The sequence below is a fragment of the Choloepus didactylus genome, chromosome 10 (assembly GCF_015220235.1).
Source record: "Choloepus didactylus isolate mChoDid1 chromosome 10, mChoDid1.pri, whole genome shotgun sequence".
NCBI lineage: Eukaryota > Metazoa > Chordata > Mammalia > Pilosa > Megalonychidae > Choloepus > Choloepus didactylus.
In genome coordinates, this window is record NC_051316.1 from 55,079,532 (window position 1) to 55,098,057 (window position 18,526).

Sequence of the window (18,526 nt, forward strand, 5' to 3'; positions counted from 1 at the left end):
TGATTCTATTCCATTGTTCTATATGTCTGTCCTTGTGCCAGTACCATGCCATTTGATTACTGTGACTCTGTGATAAGTATTGAGATAGGGAAGTGTGAGTTCCCCAACTTCATTCTTCTTTTTCAAGATGGCTTTAGCTGTTCAGGGCCCCTTATCCTTCTGTACAAATTTGATGACTGGCTTTTCCATGTCTGCAAAGAAGTTTTTGGAATTTTGATTGAGATTGCATTGAATTTATAAATTGCTTTGGGTAGTATTGACATCTTAACAAATTTAGTCTTCCAATCATGGTCATGGAATGTCCTTCATTTATTTAGATTTTCTTTAGCTTCCTTTAGCAATGTTTTATAGTTTTCTTTGTACCTGTCCTTTACATCTTTGGTTAGATTTATTCCTAGATATTTGATTATTTTAGTAGCTGTTGTGAATGGAATTTATTTCTTGATTTTTTCTTCCAAATGTTCATTGATTGTGTATAGAAACACTGCTGATTTGGGGGTGTTGATCTTGTACCCCACCACTTTGCTGAATTCCTTTATTTTATGTAGAAGCTTTGTTTTGGATTTTTCAGGATTTTCTGTACATGGGATCATATCATCTGCAAATAGGGAAAGTTTTTCTTCTTCCTTTCCAGTTTGGATGCATTTTATTTCTTTTTCTTGCCTAATTGCTCTGGCAAGAACTTCAAATACAATGCTGAATAACTGGTGGCAGTGGGCATCCTTGTCTTGTTCCTGATCTTAGAGGGAAAGCTCCCAGTCTTTCACCATTAAGTAGGATGTTAACTGTGGAATTTTCGTATATGCCCTTTGTCATGTTGAGGAAGTTTCCTTCTATTCCTGGTTTTCTAAGTGCTTTTATGAAGTAAGGGTGCTGTATTTTGTCAAATGCCTTTTCTGCATTGATTGAGATGATCATGTGGTTCTTTTCAATTAATGTAATGGTTTATATTAATTGATTTTCTTATTTTGAACCAACCTTGCATACCATGAATAAATACCACTTGATCATGGTGTATAATTCTTTTAATATGCTCTTGGATTTGGTTTGCAAGTATTCTGTTTAGGATTTTTGCATCTATATTTATAAGAGATATTGGTCTGTAATTTTCTTTTCTTGTGGTATCTTTATCTGACTTTGGTATGAGGGTTATGTTGACCTTGCAGAATGAATTAGGGAGTGTTCCCTCCTATTCAGTTTTTTGAAAGAGTTAGAGCAGAATTAGAATTAAGTCTTCTTGGAATGTATGATAGAATTCCCCTGTGAACCCAGATGGTCCTGAACTTTCCTTTGTTGGGAAGTTTCTGGTTACTGGTTCAATCTCTTTACAAGTAATTGGTTTGTTGAGCTCTTCTAAGTCAATGTAGATAGTTTGTATAGTTCTAAGAATTTGTCCATTTCATCTAGGTTATCTAATTTAATTTATTGGCATACAGATAGTTCATTGTATCCCCTTATGGTCCTTTTTATTTCAGCATTGTTGAGTAGTAATGTCCCCCTTTTCAGTTCCGATTTTTGCTATTTATATCCTGTCTCCTTTTTCTTTGTCATTCTAGCTTAAGGGTTATCTCTGCTTTAATCTTTGTTATTTCTTTCCTTCTGCTTGCTTTGGGTTTAGTTTGATCTTTTTTAGTTTTTCCAGTTTTGAGCTTAGGTCTCTGAGTTGAAGTGTTCATTTTTAATGTAAGCATTTAAGAGCTATAAATTTCTCTCTCAGCACTGCCTTCATAGCACCCCATAAGTTTTGGTATGTGGCATTTTCATTTTCATTTGCTTCAGATGTTGTCTAACTTCGCTTCTGATTTCCTCTTTAACCCTTGGGTTTTTTAAGAGTATGTTGTTTAATTTCCAGATATTTGTGAATTTTCCCTTTCTTTCTATCTTCATTCTGTTGTGTATGGAGAATGTACATAGTATGATTTCAATATTTTTGAATTTATTGAGATTTGTTTTGTTACTTAATGTATGGTCTGTCCTGGAGAATGATGCATGTGAGCTGGAGAAGAATGTGTATTCTGTTTTTCTTGGGTGCAGTCTGTTTGGTCTAGTTGGTTTAGTATATCATTCAATTCCTGTACTTCCATTTGATCTTCTGACTAGATGTTTTATCCATTGTTGAGAATGGCATGTTAAAGTCTCTCTTAATGTAGAACTGTCAGTTTCTCCCTTCACATCTTTCAGTATTTGCTTCATATATTTTGGGGCTCTGCTGTTAGGTGCATGTATATTTATAATTGTTACATCTTCCTGTTGAATTGTCCCTCTTATCAGTATGTAATGACTATCTTTGTCCCTTGTAACTGTTTTTGAATTAGTCTATTTTATCTGATATTGCTATAGCCACCCCAGCTCTCTTTTGGTTGCTTCTTTCATTGTCTATTTTCTCCCACCCTTTCACCTTCAACCTACTGGAATCTTTGACTTTAAGGTGAATCTTTTGCAGACAGCATGTAGTTGGCTCATGCTTTTTTATCCATTCTGCCAGTCTCTGCCTTTTGACTGGAGAGTTTAATCCATTTACATTTAAAGTCATTACTGATAATACAGGTCTTCTGCCATTTTGCTGTTTATCCTTTGTAAGTTTTATACCGTTTTTGTCCTTCACTTCTGTTAAAGCCTACTTTTCTATTCATTTGCTTTTTTGTGTTGTACGAAATTGAGTACCTTCTCATTTCTGTCTGGATATATTTTTCATCTGTTTTCCTTGTGGTTATCATAGGGTTAAAATTAACATCCTGCATATATAACAATTATATTTGGTTCAATACCAACTTTACTTCAGTAGCATGCATGTATACTTTTCCTATATCCTCTTCCCCCCACAATTTTTTTAAGTTTGTTAACCACATATATATTTGTACATTGTATGTTCAGAAACATAAATGTTTGTGAGTTCTGTTGCTACACATCCTTCCTACTACCTGTTATTACGTCTTTTTAATTTTAACCTTTCTGTTAGGTATGTGGTATGTATTAGTTAGAGTTCTCTAGGGAAACAGAATCAATGAGAGATATCTATGAATATAAGATTTATAAAAGTGTCTCATGCAGCTGTGGGTATGCACGAGTCCAAATTCCGTAGTGCAGGCAGCAAACTGGCAACTCCAATGAAGATGTACGATGAACTCCTCAGGAAACGAACTGGCAACTTTGATGAATGTGTTTGATGAAATCCTCAGGGAACGAACTGGCAACTTCGATGAAATCTTCAGGGAACGCACTGGCAACTTCAACGAACTCCTCAGGAAATGCTTCTCTGGTAAGCTGAAGAAGAAGTGAAGGTCCTCTATCTGTCTTGCTTAAAAATCTTCAACTGATTAATTGGATTAAATCCAGCCAGCTGCATTCTCTCATTGTGTAATACACGGCCTTTTCATTGACATCATTAGTCACAGCTGCAGCCAATTGACTGATGATTTAATAAATCAGCCTGTTGGTTTATTAACCAACGACAAAGTCCTTGCAGCAATGGTTAGGCCAGTGTTTGCTTGACCGACAGCTGGGTGCTATCATCTGGCCACATTGATGGTGGTTTTAAATAGCATTAGGGGAGGCGGGGCAAGATGGCGGACTGGTGAACTGTATGTTATAGTTACTCCTCCAGAAAAGTAGGTAGAAAGCCAGGAACTGCGTGGACTGGACACCACAGAGCAATCTGACTTTGGGCATACTTCATACAACACTCATGAACACGTTGAACTGCTGAGACCAGCGAAATCTGTAGGTTTTTGTGGCCAGGGGACCCGCACCCTCCCCTGCCAGGGTCAGTCCCGTAGGAGGAGGGGCTGTCAGCTCCGGGAAGGAGAAGGGAGAACTGCAGTGGCAGCCCTTATCGGAAACTCATTCTACTGATCCAAATTCCAACCATAGATAGACTGAGACCAGACACCAGAGAATCTGAGAGCAGCCAGCCCAGCAGAGAGGAGACAGGCATAGAAAAAAACAGCATGAAAAACTCCAAAATAAAAGCAGAGGATTTTTGGAGTTCTGGTGAACATAGAAAGGGGAAGGGCAGAGCTCAGGCCCTGAGACTCATATGCAAATCCCGAAGAAAAGCTGATCTCTCTGCCCTGTGGACCTTTCCTTAATGGCCCTAAGTGCTTTGTCTCTTAGCATTTCAATAACCCATTAGATCTGTGAGGAGGGCCCTTTTTTTTTTTTTTTAATCCTTTTTTCTTTTTCTAAAACAATTACTCTAAGAAGCCCAATACAGAAAGCTTCAAAGACTTGCAATTTGGGCAGGTCAAGACAAGAGCAGAACTAAGAGAGCTCTGAGACAACAGGCAATAATCCAGTGGCTGAGAAAATTCACTAAACACCACAACTTCCCAAGAAAAGGGGGGCGTCCACTCACAGCCATCATCCTGGTGGACAGGAAACACTCCTGCCCATTGCCAGCCCCATAGCCCAGAGCTGCCCCAGACAACCCAGTGTGACGGAAGTGCTTCAAATAACAGGCACACACCACAGAACTGGGCGTGGACATTAGCCTTCCCTGCAACCTCAGCTGATTGTCCCAGAGTTGGGAAGGTGGAGCAGTGTGAATTAACAAAGCCCCATTCAGCCATCATTTCAGCAGACTGGGAACCTCCCTACACAGCCCAGCAGCCCAGAACCGCCCTGGGGGGACGGCACTCACCTGTGACATAGCACAGTCATCCCTCAACAGAGGACCAGGGGGTGCACGGCCTGGAAGAGGGACCCACTCGCAAGTCTCAGGAGCCATACGCCAATACCAAGGCCTTGTGTGTCAGTGGTAGAGACAAACTGTGGCAGGACTGAACTGAAGGATTAGACTATTGCAGCAGCTTTATAACTCCAGGATCACCAGGGAGATTTGATTGTTAGAGCCACCCCCCCTCCCCCGACTGCCCAGAAACACGCCCCATATACAGGGCGGGCAACACCAACTACACACGCAAGCTTGGTACACCAATTGGACCCCTCAAGACTCACTCCCCTACTCACCACAAAGGCAAAGCAGAGGAGAACTGGCTTGTGGAGAACAAGTGGCTCATGGACGCCACCTGCTGGTTAGTTAGAGAAAGTGTACTCCACGAAGCTGTAGATCTGATAAATTAGAGATAAGGACTTCAATTGATCTACATATCCTAAAAGAACCCTATCAAGTTCAGCAAATGCCAAGAGGCCAAAAACAACAGAAAATTATAAGGCATATGAAAAAACCAGATGATATGGCTAACCCAAGCCCAAGCACCCAAATCAAAAGATCAGAAGAGACACAGCACCTAGAGCAGCTACTCAAAGAACTAAAGATGAACAATGAGACCATAGTACGGGATACAAAGGAGATCAAGAAGACCCTAGAAGAGCATAAAGAAGACATTGTAAGACTAAAGAAAAAACTAGATGATCTTATGGAAATTAAAGAAACTGTTGACCAAATTAAAAAGATTCTGGACACTCATAGTACAAGACTAGAGGAAGTTGAACAACGAATCAGTGACCTCGAAGATGACAGAATGGAAAATGAAAGCATAAAAGAAAGAATGGGGAAAAAATTGAAAAAATCGAAACGGACCTCAGGGATATGATAGATAATATGAAACGTCCAAATATAAGACTCATTGGTGTTCCAGAAGGGGAAGAAAAGGGTAAAGGTCTAGGAAGAGTATTCAAAGAAATTGTTGGGGAAAACTTCCCAAATCTTCTAAACAGCATAAATACACAAATCATAAATGCTCAGCGAACTCCAAATAGAATAAATCCAAATAGACCCACTCTGAGATATATTCTGATCACACTGTCAAACACGGAAGAGAACGAGCAAGTTCTGAAAGCAGCAAGAGAAAAGCAATTCACCACATACAAAGGAAACAGCATAAGACTAAGTAGTGACTACTCAGCAGCCACCATGGAGGCGAGAAGGCAGTGGCACGATGTATTTAAAATTCTGAGTGAGAAAAATTTCCAGCCAAGAATACTTTATCCAGCAAAGGTCTCCTTCAGATTTGAGGGAGAGCTTAAATTTTTCACAGACAAACAAATGCTGAGAGAATTTGCTAACAAGAGACCTGCCCTACTGGAGATACTAAAGGGAGCCCTACAGACAGAGGAAACAAAGAAAGGACAGAGAGACTTGGAGAAAGGTTCAATACTAAAGAGATTCGATATGGGTACAATAAAGGATACTAATAGAGAGGGGAAAAATATATACGACAAACATAAACAAAACAATAAGATGGCTGATTCAAGAAATGCCTTCATGGTTATAACGTTGAATGTAAATGGACTAAACTCCCCAATTAAAAGATATAGATTCGCAGAATGGATCAAAAAAAATGAACCATCAATATGTTGCATACAAGAGACTCATCTTAGACACAGGGACACAAAGAAATTGAAAGTGAAAGGATGGAAAAAAATATTTCATGCAAGCTACAGCCAAAAGAAAGCAGGTGTAGCAATATTAATCTCAGATAAAATAGACTTTAAATGCAGGGATGTTTTGAGAGACAAATAAGGCCACTAAATACTAATGAAAGGGGCAATTCAACAAGAAGAAATAACAATCATAAATGTCTATGCACCCAATCAAGGTGCCACAAAATACATGAGAGAAACACTGGCAAAACTAAAGGAAGCAATTGATGTTTCCACAATAATTGTGGGAGACTTCAACACATCACTCTCTCCTATAGATAGATCAGGCAGACAAAAGACCAAAAGGAAATTGAAAACCTAAACAATCTGATAAATGAATTAGATTTAACAGACAAATACAGAACATTGCATCCCAAATCACCAGGATACACATACCTTTCTTGTGCTCATGGAACTTTCTCCAGAATAGATCATATGCTGGGACATAAAACAAGCCTCAATAAATTTAAAAAGATTGAAATTATTCAAAGCACATTCTCTGACCACAATGGAATACAATTAGAAGTCAATAACCATCAGAGACTTAGAAAATTCACAAATACCTGGAAGTTAAACAACACACTCCTAAACAATCAGTGGGTTAAAGAAGAAATAGCAAGAGAAATTGCTAAATATATAGAGACGAATGAAAATGAGAACACAGCATACCAAAACCTACGAGATGCAGCAAAAGCAGTGCTGAGGGGGAAATTTATAGCACTAAACGCATATATTAAAAAGGAAGAAAGAGCCAAAATCAAAGAACTAATGGATCAACTGAAGAAGCTAGAAAATGAACAGCAAACCAATCCTAAACCAAGTAGAAGAAAAGAAATAACAAGGATTAAAGCAGAAATAAATGACATAGAGAACAAAAAAACAATAGAGAGGATAAATATCACCAAAAGTTGGTTCTTTGAGAAGATCAACAAGATTGACAAGCCCCTAGCTAGACTGACAAAAGCAAAAAGAGAGAAGACCCATATAAACAAAATAATGAATGAAAAAGGTGACATAACTGCAGATCCTGAAGAAATTTAAAAAATTATAAGAGGATACTGTGAACAACTGTATGGCAACAAACTGGATAATGTAGAGGAAATGGGCAATTTCCTGGAAACATATGAACAACCTAGACTGACCAGAGAAGAAATAGAAGACCTCAATCAACCCATCACAAGCAAAGAGATCCAATCAGTCATCAAAAATCTTCCCACAAATAAATGTCCAGGGCCAGATGGCTTCATAGGAAAATTCTACCAAACTTTCCAGAAAGAACTGACACCAATCTTAATCAAACTCTGTCTAAACATTGAAGAAAATGGAACGCTACCTAACTGATTTTATGAAGCTAACATCAATCTAATACCAAAATCAGGCAAAGATGCTACAAAAAAGGAAAACTACCGGCCAATCTCCCTAATGAATATAGATGCAAAAATCCTCAACAAAATACTTGCAAATCGCATCCAAACACACATTAAAAAAATCATACACCATGACCAAGTGGGGTTCATTCCAGGCATGCAAGGATGGTTCAACATAAGAAAATCAATCAATGTATTACAACACATTAAAAATTCAAACGGGAAAAATCAAATGATCATCTCAATAGATGCTGAAAAAGCATTTGACAAAATCCAACATCCGTTTTTGATAAAAACACTTCAAAAGGTAGGAATTGAAGGAAACTTCCTCAACATGATAAAGAGCATATATGAAAAACCCACAGCCAGCATAGTACTCAATGGTGAGAGACTGAAAGCCTTCCCTCTAAGATCAGGAACAAGACAAGGATGCCCGCTATCACCACTGTTATTCAACATTGTGCTGGAAGTGCTAGCCAGGGCAGTCTGGCAAGACAAAGAAATAAAAGGCATCCAAATTGGAAAAGAAGAAGTAAAACTGTCATTGTTTGCAGATGATAGGATCTTATATCTGGAGAACCCTGAGAAATCGACGATACAGCTACTAGAGCTAATAAACAAATTTAGCAAAGTAGCGGGATACAAGGTTAATGCACATAAGTCAGTAATGTTTCTATATGCTAGAAATGAACAAACTGAAGAGACACTCAAGAAAAAGATACCATTTTCAATAGCAACTAAAAAAATCAAGTACCTAGGAATAAACTTAACCAAAGATGTAAAAGACCTATACAAAGAAAACTGCATAAGTCTACTAAAAGAAATAGAAGGGGACCTTAAAAGATGGAAAAATATTCCATGTTCCTGGATAGGAAGGTTAAATGTCATTAAGATGTCAGTTCTACCCAAAGTCATGTACAGATTCAATGCAGTCCCAATCAAAATTCCAACAACCTACTTTGCAGACTTGGAAAAGCTAGTTATCAAATTTATTTGGAAAGGGAAGATGCCTCGAATTGCTAAAGACACTCTAAAAAAAAAACGAAGTGGGAGGACTTACACTCCCTGACTTTGAAGCTTATTATAAAGCCACAGTTGTCAAAACAGCATGGTACTGGCACAAAGATAGACATATAGATCAATGGAATCGAATTGAGAATTCAGAGATAGACCCTCAGTTCTATGGCCGACTGATCTTTGATAAGGCCCCCAAAGTCACTGAACTGAGTCATAATGGTCTTTTCAACAAATGGGGCTGGGAGAGTTGGATATCCATATCCAAAAGAATGAAAGAGGACCCCCGCCTGACATCCTACACAAAAATTAACTCAAAATGGATGAAAGATCTCAATGTAAATGAAAGTACCGTAAAACTCCTAGAAGATAATGTAGGAAAACATCTTCAAGACCTTGTATTAGGCGGCCACTTCCTAGAGTTTACACCCAAAGCACAAGCAGCAAAAGAAAAAATAGATAAATGGGAACTCCTCAAGCTTAGAAGTTTCTGCACCTCAAAGGAATTTCTCGAAAAGGTAAAGAGGCAGCCAACTCAATGGGAAAAAATTTTTGGAAACCATGTATCTGACAAAAGACTGATATCTTGCATATATAAAGAAATCCTACAACTCAATGACAGTAGTACAGACGGCCCAATTATAAAATGGGCAAAAAATAGGAAAAGACAGTTCTCTGAAGAGGAAATACAAGTGGCCAAGAAACACATGAAAAAATGTTCAGCTTCACTAGCTATTAGAGAGATGCAAATTAAGACCACAATGAGATACCATCTAACACCGATTAGAGTGGCTGCCATTAAACAAACAGGAAACTACAAATGCTGGAGAGGATGTGGAGAAATTGGAACTCTTATTCATTGTTGATGGGACTGTATAATGGTTCAGCCACTCTGGAAGTCAGTCTGGCAGTTCCTTAGAAAACTAGATATAGAGTTACCATTTGATCTAGCAACTGCACTTCTCGGTATATACCCGGAAGATCGGAAAGCAGTGACACGAACAGATATCTGCACACCAATATTCATAGCAGCATTATTCACAATTGCCAAGAGATGGAAACAACCCAAATGTCCTCCAACAGATGAGTGGATAAATAAAATGTGGTATATATACACTATGGAGTACTACACGGCAGTAAGAAGGAAAGATCTCGTGAAACACATGACAACATGGATGAACTCTGAAGACATAATGCTGAGCGAAATCAGCCAGGCACAAAAAGAGAAATATTATATGCTACCACTAATGTGAACTTTGAAAAATGTAAAACAAATGGTTTATAATGTAGAATGTAGGGGAGCTAGCAATAGAGAGCAATTAAGGAAGGGGGAACAATAATCCAAGAAGAGATAAGCTATTTAACGTTCTGGGGATGCCCAGGAATGACTATGGTCTGTTAATTTCTGATGGAAATAGTAGGAACAAGTTCAAGGAATGTTGCTATATTAGGTAACTTTCTTGGGGTAAAGTAGGAACAGGTTGGAAGGAAAGCAGTTATCTTAGGTTAGTTGTCTTTTTCTTACTCCCTTGTTATGGTCTCTTTGAAATGTTCTTTTATTGTATGTTTTTTCCTTTTTAAAAAAAATTTTTTTTTCATACAGTTGATATAAAGGAGAAAAAAGAGGTTAGGGGAAAAAAAAAAAAACAAGGAAAAAAATATGTAGTGCCCCGTTGAGGAGCCAGTGGAGAATGCAGTGGTATTGGCCTACCCCACCTCGATGGTTGCTAACATGACCACAGACATAGGGGACTGGTGGTTTGATGGGTTGAGCCCTGTATCATAGGTTTTACCCTTGGGAAGACGGTTGCTGTAAAGGAGAGGGTAGGCCTCCCTATAATTGTGCCTATGAGCCTCCTCCTGAATGCCCCTTTGTTGCTCAGATGTGGCCCTCTCTCTCTAGCTAAGCCAACTTGGCAGGTGAAATCACTGCCCTCCCCCCTATGTGGGATCAGACACCCAGGGGAGTGAATCTCCCTGGCAACGTGGAATATGACTCCCAGGGAGGAATGTAGACCCGGCATCGTGGAACGGAGAACATCTTCTTGACCAAAAGGGGGATGTGAAAGGAAATGAAATAAGCTTCAGTGGCACGGAGATTCCAAAAGGAGCCAAGAGGTCACTCTGGTGGGCACTCTTATGCACAATTTAGACAACCCTTTTTAGGTTCTAAAGAATTGGGGTAGCTGGTGGTGGACACCTGAAACTATCAAACTACAACCCAGAACCCATGAATCTCGAAGACAATTTTATAAAAATGTAGCTTATGAGGGGTGACAATGGGATTGAGAAAGCCATAAGGACCACACTCCACTTTGTCTAGTTTATGGATGGATGAGTAGAAAAATAGGGGAAGGAAACAAACAAACAAACAGACAAAGGTACCCAGTGTTCTTTTTTACTTCAATTGCTCTTTTTCACTTTAATGATTATTCTTGTTATTTTTGTGTGTGTGCTAATGAAGGTGTCAGGGATTGATTTAGGTGATGAATGCATAACTATGTAATGGTACTGTGAACAATCGAATGTACCATTTGTTTCGTATGACTGCGTGGTATGGGAATATATCTGAATAAAATGAAGATTAAAAAAAAATTCAGTCAAATCTGTAGTGAAAAAAATAGCATTAGGATTTTTTTCTTTATTTTCATTTTCTGTTTTATTGTAGTGTCTGTTTATGCTCATTGTTCACTTTTCTTAAAGATTTTTAGTCATTCTTTGTATAGTCTGGATATGGGGTAGTGACCCAATTTGAATGGATTTCTTGATGGATTGCTCATGCTTTTCAAAAGACCATTCTTATTTTTGAATATTGAGTGGTGTCGGAAATAAAGTGGTACCTGTAAGGGAATAAACGCTCACTCGGTTTTGGAGGAGAAAAGAATTTATTTACAATCTTGCAAGATAGGGCGTCCAGCCAAACATATGGCAGGCTGGCGCGCCAAAGGAAGAGAATGGCAATCTTTAAATCTCCTACTCCTAATTCTCAAGTCCATCCCCTGTTTCCCCATTGACTGGGTACTACAGAGGTTACAGCCTATCTGAGAACACTAACTAATTCATCTTTTGAGATTTTAATTTGTACAGCCAATCCCAGAGAGCCAACTAGCTCATTATTGAGATTTTGAACTGATCAGCCTATCCCAGAGAGTTCATTTAGTTTAAAAAAAATTTTTCTTTTTGCTGTGAGTTCCCGCCTCTGATTTTACCTCATATTTCTTTACATTCCAGTAACCATGGTTACTTTTTCATATAAGGGGCTGGCAGAGTCTTTCTTCTCTTTATTACGGGGCTTGTTTAAACTGGTTTTGCCTCCATTTCCCTTATTCCATGCTGTCTCTATGTGAAAACTAAACTTATCCCTTTCTTACACATTCCCTCCTCTTTATTTTTTAAACCCTTTTAGTTTTTACATTTTAGATTTTCAAATTTGTTAAGGGCTTTTTTACATTTCTCATTATAGGGATTTTTTTTTTTTTTTTCATTTGAGTGGTTTTGATGGGTTTTTGAACTAGCCTCTGGGCACATGGGATGATGTAGTACTCAGCTGTTATAAACGTTTTGGCTGGAATAATAAGGAAAATTAAAATAGACGTTGCAATTCCTTTCTATTTCTTGAAGCAATTTTCTAACTATTTTGTGAGTGGGTTGTTAATGCTAGAATTTTTTGCTAGTTTCTGAAATAAGGCTGTTAAGCCTTGTAGGGCTTTGGTGATAGTTTTATCAGGTGCAGTAGGTATTATTGGGGATGAATGTGCAACAATTTCCCCTAACTATAGCACAGACGCCTCCTTTTTCAGCTAGCATCATGTCTAGGGCCATTCTGTTTTCCCATGCCATTCAGCTAGTGGCATCTAACTGTTTTGCTATTCCTTTAATGGCATTTCTGGTATAGTTGATAAATTTTAGCTGATGATTTACATTTTCATTGATGGTGACCCACCAGAATAAGGACGATTTAAATTCTGCAGCTACTTCATTTTTAGCTTTAAACTTATTAGGAACTTTCCGGGGGACCCCTATACTATCTACAAACATTTTTTTATTGAAGGAACCGGGTACATTTTGTACATTTTTTTTTTTCTTTGCCTTGGGTTGGTACTTTCTTATTACTTTCAAATGCCAGGGTAAATGAGATAGCCAATTGAACCAGAGCACAGGTTCCTCCCCACCTTTCAGGTAGTGTTGCCCAGAGGATGCCCTTCTCACAGTACCACCAGAGGTCTGCTCGGGGTATAGTTAGGCTGGAGAAGTTGCCAGTACTATCCTTGCTCACATTCCACACCTGTGTACACAAAGCCATGGTACCAAAATCCTGGAGCTCTTCTTCCCATCTGGAGAGACAGGCAGAGTGGTTTCCGGGACCAAGGTGAGATGCTGGTATGGCTTTGACACTTCCCTCCTGGACTGGAGGGAAAAGGGAGGACAACGTACTACAACTTTCACCAGGAGTAGCATTTTGAAAGAGGAGTGTTATACATTTAAACTCCTTTTCATGCTTTTTCATCCCCAAGGGGAAGGGCATAATCTGAACAGTGGGTTGTTTGGTTGCACAAGCGTAACAGTCACTTTTGTTTAGACTCTGGATGGTATATTTGACCCATTCTACCCAGGCATTTGTATTTCCATAACCTGTCTCTATTTCTATGGTTTGCTTTAAGTCTTTGGCCTTAAGTATTCTAATGACCTCGGGGTTAATTTGAACTGGAGAGTTAAACTCCAGCCAAGTTTCCCTTAATGGTTTTTTCTTCAACCTGGGTAAGACCCATCCCTCATACTGTGTGGTTTACCAAACAGTGTTTCAAGAATAACAGGGGTTAGATGACTCATAAGTTATACTCTGAAATGTTCACCCTCCAATAATTTTGCTCTCTATTTGAACAGTCTGCTTACATAAATGCTTATGTTCTTCCTCACTTGTTGCTGATGTTTCAGATTTTTACAGCTAATTACTTGAGAACTATCAAATTGTACAGTTTGAGACTTTAAGCCTTTGACTACACTTGTAACCAGCTTAGCAGAATCTGTTACTTCTTAAATATAGAACATTATGATCAGTACAAGCAATTTCATTATTAAGCTATACACAGAGCACAATGCAAACACAGGGTTTAATTCAGCCTTTCCTCCCTCCTAGTATGTTCTTTGAACGGCTGCCTATTTAGAGTGATCCTTAGGGGATCTGAGGTGGGAGTCACTTTCCAGGATTTAGGTTGAGTTGCTGGATACTTATTGTCTGGTTTAGGCACTGGTTCCTTTACTCATGTGTAATGAGTCCGGCTTCTTTCTTCTGTTCGGACTGCCGTCTCAGTCGTCAGCAAGATTTGACAGGGTTCCTTCCAGATCGGTTGAAGTTTGGATTCTCTCCATGACTGGATCAGAACCTAGCTGCCGGGCTGATGTCAATGGGCAGCAAATTTAAGAGGCGGGGTCTGAGCCAGCAGTCCACGGTGCCTGAGAGATGATGAAGTAGAAGACAAGGCCAGTATATAATTTTTAAGGGAAAAAAAAAAATCCTTTGGGTCTAGGAAGGGGAGCTCTTCAGTCCTCCTGGGGAAAGGCAAACCAAAAACCAAAGGCCTACACCTTCTAATTGCCTAAGTACTAAATTACACATGGCTTGCTCCCCTTTAATGACTCCCCTAGTGTAAAACTGCTAATACCTGCTTTAGGTACAGACACTCCTGAAGTCATGTGCATGAAGAACAGCAAGAACTTACCAACATTTCAGGCTGGAACAATTAGACTAAAGGACAACAATAATTTACAATAACCTAAGATTAATGAACATAAAAAGGCTTACAACTCTTAAATGCCAACTTAAAATTCCGTTTTTAGTACACCTAGTTTAGTGATGCTTGAATATACTTGATTCACATATATGCATACCCTGAACATACACACAAGTTTTGCTGTTAGATGAGTAAAAACCCACTCTCCAGGGAGAGGAGGACAAGCCTTGGTGTGTAGTATTTGACAATACATGTGGTGTCTTTATTCCTATTAGACTTAATTTTAAGATAGCAACCTGGCATCACCAAATGGAGACCTGGGAAGAGATATGAACCACTCACTGTTCTAAGTTTGTTTAATTCAGCTTTAGTGAACCTTAACCCCTTTTATAGGAACATTTACTTGCACTTTGAGTATGGACCTTTTGCTTTTGCCCAAAATATGTTAGAAAAATTATACTGCTTTTTACAAGAATACACAGTCTCATATATCTGGAACACAGACATGTATAACTTATATACACACTCATAACCATATGAAACAGACATACATTATTCCCATTTACAAGCATGTATAGCCAATACACTACTGTTACACATACATAGAAAACTTTTACACAGTTTTTCTCACTTTTTTTTCATTCTTCACACTATTGTGAAACTGCACACAATTGCCCAGCTTTAGAGTACACACAAACTAGTATACGCTAGAAAGACACAAAGAAATAGCTTCAGTTTACTATAGATGAGTACACAGGAAATTTTTGCCAAGTTTTAAATTACACACTGACAAACTTCCAGTTTCAAAGAAAGACTCCTACGTAATTATATTACATGCTTTTATTACATACAAATACAACTATCCCACATTCCTGTATAAACATACAACTTAAACTCCCATTAGATTCATGAAGTTTTAACTCTCAGAATGCATCCAAATACAGTCCTAAAAAATGTGCATATAACTTCCTGTATACCCTGATACACACATTAAGGGACTTTAAATGTAGCTTCCACATGCCTTAGACTTAATTACACAACACACTAAAATATGTAAATGTATTTATTAATACCTGTTTAGCCCCACATAAGTATATGAATAGAGAATCACACAAACCCCATGCTGCAAATTCCCTTCCTCCTTTTTTTTTTTTTTTTTAAACTGCTCCAGTTACTTCTCTATCTCACTTTTGTCTGTTTGCTCCCTGCCTTGTAGACTCTCTGAATATTTCCTCCAATGGCTTATTCAGCCATTCATTAATTTTTGGATCTTCTCTGAATATTAGGCTAAAATTCCTTTATATAGCTGACCTTTTAAAGTCTGAGTTATTAACAGAATGACATTGTATTCTTGGGGCTTGAGGGAGTGGGAGTCCAACCCTTTTCAGAGGCTTTTGTGGCAGCCCTTTTCTTTTCAAAGTCTGGGGTGATGTTGGGGAGATTACCTTTTTTGGCCCCACCCTTCTTAAACATCGGGGTGCCACCCAGACTCTGCCTCTTTGGGGTAAAGGCTCTACCTTCTCTGAACAGTGGGGTGGCGGCCAGGCTCTTCCCATTCCCCTGGGAATGTGCTCCACCCTCTGGGTTCTGAGGTGGCAAAACTTTTCTAGAGCATTGAGGTTGAAGGCCCACCCTTAACCCCCAGGGCAAACTCACCCTTTTCATGCATATGGGCCACTCCACTCTCCCAGCCTGAGACCTCAACTTTCATCATTCTTTGGGGATATGGGTACAGCCAATTTTATTTTAGGTGGATGCTGTCTCTCTCTTTCTCTCATAGCCGCCCTCTTTCCCATTCCCCTTTCTTCTCCCAAGAAAGGGATATTTACATAAACCAGAGTTTAAGAGTCGATTTAATTGTTATTCAGCTAGCCTTGCTAGGCTTTTTATTAATGATTCTTACCTTCCTTTCTTTAGGAGCCTTTAGAAACGGAAACTTTTGGAAATCTCTCCTTTTTTTTTTTTTTTTTTTCTTTTCTTTTCTTAACTTTTGGTGGGCTGTAATTACTGGAGCAGTCAGCATTAACTGGCTCTCCAATTGCCTGGGGGCATAGACTGGTTCCACCAAAACCCCAGGCTTTAATGGTTCCCGCCCCAGTGGGGGAGGGGAAACCATAAGGTGAGGGAATGCTTATCCCAGGTTTTAGTTTCTTTTTTCCCTGCAGCCATCACATGGCACAGTTCAATTCTGCCTTGGAAAAAGGTTTATTTTTATTAACATGACACATGAGGTCAGCACAGAGCCAACCCTTATCTGCCTTATATTTTGGCCAGAATACATTTGGCAGCAAAATGCCTTTTTTTTTTTTTTTTTGTCTAAACATAACAATAATATTTGATCATTTTCTTTTACCCTTTCCCTTGGTCCAGTTACTTTTAGCCCAATGTTTTAATGTGTTTCCCAATGGATTATTTAGAGGAATGTTCCCTGGGGACCCTAAAGGTACCCCCTTCCCTTTATTCCCGGTCGGCTGACTGCCTCAATTCCCCATTCTGAGTCTTGCTTGAGCATCTTTCCCTTAGGATCAGCTCTAGGCTCATCAGAATGTCCCCATTCTGAGTCTTGTTTGGGCATCTTTCCCTCAGGATCAGCCCCAGACTCTTAGAATGCTTTAACCACCAAGGTAATATAATATTTCTTTCCTTAGCTTGGTCCGTGCATGGAGTTGCCTGGTTAACCAGAGGCAGGCTTTTCCTTTTCCCCCTTTTCTCATCCACAACTGGCAGATCCAAGCGTCTGGTCTCGGGCCCTTTAGCTGCCTGAGATGGGCCCCCAATCCTTCCCTTTGTCCACCTCGGGGGTCCCCCTCCGAAGCTTCGGATCCCGGATGAGCCCCCGTGTTGTCGGAAATAAAGCGGTACCTGTAAGGGAATGAATGCTCACTCGGTTTTAGAGGAGAAAAGAATTTATTTACAATCTTGCAAGATAGGGCATCCAGCCAAACGTGGCAGGCTGGCGCGCCAGAGGAAGAGAATGGCGATCTTTAAATCTCCGACTCCTAATTCGCAAGTCCCTCCCGTTTCCCCATTGACTGGGTACTACAGAGGTTACAGCCTATCCGAGAACACTAACTAATTTATCTTTTGAGATTTTAATTTGTACAGCCAATCCCAGAGAGCCAGCTAGCTCATTATTGAGATTTTGAACTGATCAGCCTATCCCAGAGAGTTCATTTAGTTTAAAAAAAATTTTTCTTTTTGCTGTGAGTTCCCGCCTCTGATTTTACCTCATATTTCTTTACATTCCAGTAACCATGGTTACTTTTTCATATAAGGGGCTGGCAGAGTCTTTCTTCTCTTTATTACGGGGCTTGTTTAAACTGGTTTTGCCTCCATTTCCCTTATTCCATGTTGTCTCTATGTGAAAACTAAACTTACCCCTTTCTTACACTGGGTAATAGTTGATACTATGTAATTACTATTATCCTGTTAGGTGTGATGATGCTGTGGTGTCTATGTAATTTTTTTTTCTTTATCAATTAAAGATGCATATGAAATCTATGGGTGAAATGGCATGATGTTTAGGATAGGTTTTTTAAATACTTCAGAAAAAAGAGAGCGGTGTAGATGAGAAGATTGGCAAAATATTGATAATTGAAGCTAGATGATGGTCACATGGGATTTTAAATGTATATGTTTGAAATTTTAAAATTAAAAAAAAGAAGAGAGAGAGAAAGAGAAAACTTCAAATCCTGGACTTGCACTGATATAAATAACCTCTATGTTGAGAGTTTATCCTTTATTAAAGTAGTATGTACTCATGTGAAATAATTGAAAAATATAGAAAAACGTGAAGATTATAAATATTGCTCATAAGGTTGCCTTTCTATGATTTCCTTTTTCATTTTTAGTTATGTGAATATGTATACACATGTTTGCATGTATTTGCCCCACATTTCCCCAACAAAGAGCTGAGGAGGTTTTTAACAGTTTTGTGGCTTTGCAGCATTTCCAAGATTAGTTTCCAGCAGGATCATTTCAGTTTATTCTAGTACCACCATGTCTAGTCTGCTAGCTTTACATTTGAAC

General features: G+C 38.9%; 1 protein-coding gene across 8 annotated transcripts in view; it reads left to right on the forward strand.

Moving 5' to 3' along the window:
* Positions 1 to 18,526, forward strand: part of KDM4C (lysine demethylase 4C) — a 517,981-nt gene that overhangs the window by 64,775 nt on the left and 434,680 nt on the right. Inside the window, exon 5 of one of the 8 annotated variants that reach the window (XM_037798529.1) lies at positions 14,077 to 14,299. The exons of the other annotated variants lie outside the window; for them this stretch is intronic. Within the exon in view, the coding sequence (XP_037654457.1) occupies positions 14,077 to 14,187 (111 nt within the window). The 3' untranslated portion in view covers positions 14,188 to 14,299. Of the gene's footprint in view, positions 1 to 14,076; positions 14,300 to 18,526 lie in introns of those variants that run through there. 8 annotated transcript variants of the gene reach the window in all.